At 30.5% G+C, this 4,708-nt stretch overlaps 1 protein-coding gene across 1 annotated transcript; it reads left to right on the top strand.

The window, feature by feature from the left end:
- The first annotated feature begins 3,842 nt into the window (after positions 1-3,842).
- On the top strand, positions 3,843-4,235 carry LOC142225168 (uncharacterized). The gene has a single exon (XM_075294946.1). It carries the CDS (start codon positions 3,915-3,917, stop codon positions 4,227-4,229), a length of 315 nt encoding a protein of 104 aa, XP_075151061.1. The 5' UTR covers positions 3,843-3,914; the 3' UTR covers positions 4,230-4,235.
- The last annotated feature ends 473 nt before the right edge of the window (positions 4,236-4,708 follow it).

The following is a 4,708-nucleotide window of genomic DNA, read 5'->3' as shown; positions in this document are numbered from 1 at the left end:
TAAATCTACTTAGTGAAACACTTGAAACTTTTCCCCACGAAAGCACCCTACTCATGCCGTTCATTTTATTGTCCTAACAACGTTTAGCCAACGAATAATAAATCTTTTTTGAAAAGTTATTTGGTTTTTTTTTGGCATATTGAAAACTTTTAAACGGCTTTCTCATGATGGTGGTGGTAGTAAGTTGTGTAGTGTTGTTTTGAAAAATTTAGTTTTTTTTTTTTTTGATAATACTACAGTTTTGTTACTTGCGATCGTTCGCAATGCATATTTTACCCGTTGATTGATGTCTACATGATAGATTTACAGTTATGGCTTTTCGCTTTCACATAGAACTATGCTGTGGCTGCAAAATGCAGACATTGTGGCATTCGAGTTTTGGTTAAAGTATTTTTGTTTATTTTGTTGTTTGAAGACATGGAATGGATAGATAGACAGACATTTAGGTTTCAAACAACGTTGACATTTTGTTTGAAGGAAAACAACTTTCTTTTATGAACGGATTCGAAAGGGGTGAGCGTGGAGGCATCTTAAAATACATCGACAAATAATTAAATTTATTCCGAAATGATGAAATATTTTTTAGATGTTGATCTATTTCATTATTAAACCACAGAGGAAAAGTATGTTTGTCAAAATTTTATTTCTATAGAAAATTTTGTTAAACTTATTTATATACGTATTTAATCGGCCTTTTTAGTTTAATATATACCACGTATGGACTATGTGGTATATATATTACAGGTGTTAGGAAGTTTTAAGATACCTTGCCATCGGCAAGTGTTACCGCAACCCAAGTAATTCGATTGTGGATGACAGTCTTCAGTAGAAGTTTCTACGCAATCCATGGTGGAGGGTACATAAGCTTCGGCCTGGCCGAAATTACGGCCATATATACTTGTTTTTTATTTAATTTTTTTACTGTTGGATAGTTTATTTTCTAGTAATTATGGTAAGTTTATGTAATAAAACAAAGGTCTCCTAAAGTGTATAAAATAAAATTCATCCGTAAATAACAAACAGGGTCTATGAATTAGGGATGACGATATTCGATTCTGTTCTCGTTGGTTTGATGATAATCTTGGTTTGATCTGCACTTGTTCTAAATTGTATCGTTTGCTTTTATTTGCAGTTACATGCATGTGTAAATTTAATGAGGACGTGCTATGGCATAAATTTGGAAGAATTATTTTTTGTTGAAAGTGAAACGAAAAGGGTAATGTTAGCTTGGATGAAATTATAAATAACAAATTATTAAATATGAAATAGATTCTCAAAATAAGTTTCTATATTTATCTAAACTGGCTTTATTTATCGCCAACGTAAACATTATTTCCATAAATGTCAGACGATGACAAATGAAGAAATATTTCTTATTTTTATACCCTTCACCACTACTGTGGTACAGGGTATAATAAGTTTGTGCATTTGTATGTAACGCCAAGAAGGAAAAGTCTGAGACCCATCGTTTAGTATACCGATCGTCATAGAATTAAATTCTGAGTCGATTTAGCGATGTCCGTCTGTCTGTCTGTCTGTCTGTTGATGTATTTTTGTGTGCAAAGTACAGCTCGCAGTTTTAGTCCGATTGTCCTAAAATTTGGTATAGGGTCCTGTTTCGGCTCAAAGACGATCCCTATTGATTTTGGAAAAAATCGGTTCAGATTTAGATATAGCTGCCATGTATATTTTTCACCGATCTGGTCATAATTGGCGTGTATATCAACCGATCTTCCTCAAATTCCGTACATCCGAATATTTTATGAGTCTCGAAAAACTTGCAAAATATCATCCAAATCAGTTCAGATTTAGATATAGCTCCCATATATAGCTTTCGCCCGATTTACACTCCTTTTCCCACAGAGGCCAATTTTTTGCTCCGATTTAGTTGAAATTTTGCACAGGGAGTAGAATTAGCATTATAGTTATGTGTGTCATATTTGGTGGAAATCGGTTCAGATTTAGATATAGCTCCCACACACAAAAAATTTTCACGAAAATTTTTCCAATTAAAATTTTAATTGAGTTTTAAAAAATATTCAATTAAAAATTTAATTGATTCAACAATTTTTTTAATTGAAACAAAAATCAATCACAAAAATAATAGTATCAATTAATTTTTTAATTGGAACAATTAACTTTTTAATTGACCTTCAATTAATTTTTTAATTGATACTATCATTTCTGTGATTGAAGACATTTCAATTAAAAATTAATTGGATCAATTAATTTCGTGATTGAATCAGAATTTTTTTTTGTGTGCATATACAAATTTTGTTGAAATCGGTTCAGATTTAGATATAGCTCCCATATATAGCTTTCGCCCGATTTACACTCATATGACCACAGAGGCCAATATTTTACTCCGATTTAATTGAAATTTTGCACAGAGAGTAGAATTAGCATAGTAGCTATGCGTGCCAAATTTGGTTGAAATCGGTTCAGATTTAGATATATCTTCCATATATAGCTTTCGCCCGATTTACACTCATATGACTACAGTGGCCAATCTTTTACTCCGATATAATTGAAATTTTGCACAGAGAGTAGAATTAGCATTGTAGCTATGCGTGCCAAATTTGGTTGAAATCGGTTCAGATTTAGATATAGCTTCCATATATAGTTTTCGCCCGATATGAACTTATATGGCCCCAGAAGCCAGAGTTTTGGCCCAATTTGGTTGAAATTTTGCACTAGGAGTACAATTAGTAATATAGTCATATGTGCCAAATTTGATTGAAATCGGTTCAGATTTCGATATAGCTCCCATATATATGTTTTTCTGATTTCGACAAAAATGGTCAAAATACCAACATTTTCCTTCTAAAATCGCCACTGCTTAGTCGAAAAGTTGTAAAAATGACTCTAATTTTCCTAAACTTCTAATACATATATATCGAGCGATAAACCATAAATAAACTTTTTCGAAGTTTCCTTAAAATTGCTTCAGATTTAAATGTTTACCATATTTTTTTACTAATATTGTGTTCCACCCTAGTCCATTAGCCGACTTAAATTTTGAGTCTATAGATTTTGTAGAAGTCTATCAAATTCTGTCCAGATCGAGTGATATTTAAATGTATGTATTTGGGACAAACCTTTATATAGCCCCCAACACATTTAACGGATGTGATATGGTATCGAAAATTTAGATCTACAAAGTGGTGCAGGGTATAATATAGTCGGCCCCGCCCGACTTTTGACTTTCCTCACTTGTTCATTATATTTTTATTTATTTTCTTGAGTTTCTATTCATTTTTTGCAACATATAATTCTCCAAGAATTAAATTTTCACTTTAAACAGCCAAATAGCGTATTTGCTAAGACTTGTCCAAAATAACTTCATTGGAAGTGGACAAAAATTGATGGAGGGTCCCGGCCTGCTCTTTGTGGAACAACTTCCATTTTTTGCTGGGTATGCATATATATGCATAAGTTCATAGTAGCTACTTTTATTCCACAGTACTATAAAGTTTACATTTGATAATAAATAATTAGATACGGTCGAAAGGTGGGATTATTAAACGCAATTGAATAAACGTGTGAATAACCAACAATTATAAAAGTTTTCGCCCAAAGCTTTTAATTTACTAATTAAAAAACAAAATTAAATAACTTTTAAAGATACCCTTTAAGTGCAGTCTGGCAGATTTTCAATAATTAAATGTTGTTCTCTTAGTTTGGTCGAACCCATCTATTGTTCATTTAGGGCACACATATGTTTACTGCTAACTGCTAATGATATTTATTGTTTTTGCTATGAAACACACAACGATACACACACACATAAATTAAACTCACCATTCGCGAGAGTATAGATTAAGAGATCACTTTTACATTCGATTTTTTAGTTGTAATTAGGCAATCTCTTTGAACAGTTCACGAAACAATAGACGAGACAATTAATTTCGATCATGAAATTTTTAATATTCGTAATATTTCTTATGCTAGTTCTAAGTTCATACCATAATACGGTTCTAGGCATCTATTGTCCCTGTAATTTACGCTTTTGGGATCCAGTTTGTGCTACAAATGGTATTACCTATGTCAATCGTTGTGAATTTGAGTGTACCGAACGTGCATATGCAATATTGGGGCGTAGAATTTTTGTCATCAGAAAAGGACCATGCAATATACCGACAATTAGCCCCTTATTGGATATGTTAAAAAATGAGAAAAAAAATAATAATGATATAAATAATAATGAGATAAATGTTAAAAATAATTAATATTAATTTGTTGTTTTATTTTTTAGATTTTACCCTCAGAATTACTTCACGAAAATTGGTTAAGTTTTGCATATAAAATTTTAGTTCTACAGAAAAATTTCTCACAATTTTAGTTCTATAGTAAATTTTGTCAAAATTTGCTATCGGAAACTTTGTCACAATTTCTATAGGAAACTTTGTCAAAATTTTAATCCTATAGAAAATTTTGTCAAAATTTTATTTTTTATAGAAAATTTTGTCAAAATTTTATTTCTATAGAAAATTTTGTCAAAATTTTATTTCTATTGAAAAATTTGTTAAATTTCTTTTTTCTATAGAAAATTTTGTCAAAATTTTAGTTCTATAGAAAATTTTGTCAAAATTTTAGTTCTATAGAAAATTTTGCCAAAACTTTATTTCTATAGAAAATTTTGTCAAAATTTTATTTCTATTGGAAATTTTGTCAAAATTTATTTCTATAGAAAATTTTGTCAAAATTT

The sequence above is a fragment of the Haematobia irritans genome, chromosome 2 (genome assembly GCF_050003625.1).
Source record: "Haematobia irritans isolate KBUSLIRL chromosome 2, ASM5000362v1, whole genome shotgun sequence".
NCBI lineage: Eukaryota > Metazoa > Arthropoda > Insecta > Diptera > Muscidae > Haematobia > Haematobia irritans.
This window is presented reverse-complemented; position numbering and strand designations above follow the sequence as displayed.

What these genes read in the sequence shown, in the direction of transcription:
- LOC142225168 (XM_075294946.1), top strand. Translation starts at nt 3,915, where the DNA reads ATGAAATTTTTAATATTCGTAATATTTCTTATGCTAGTTCTAAGTTCA.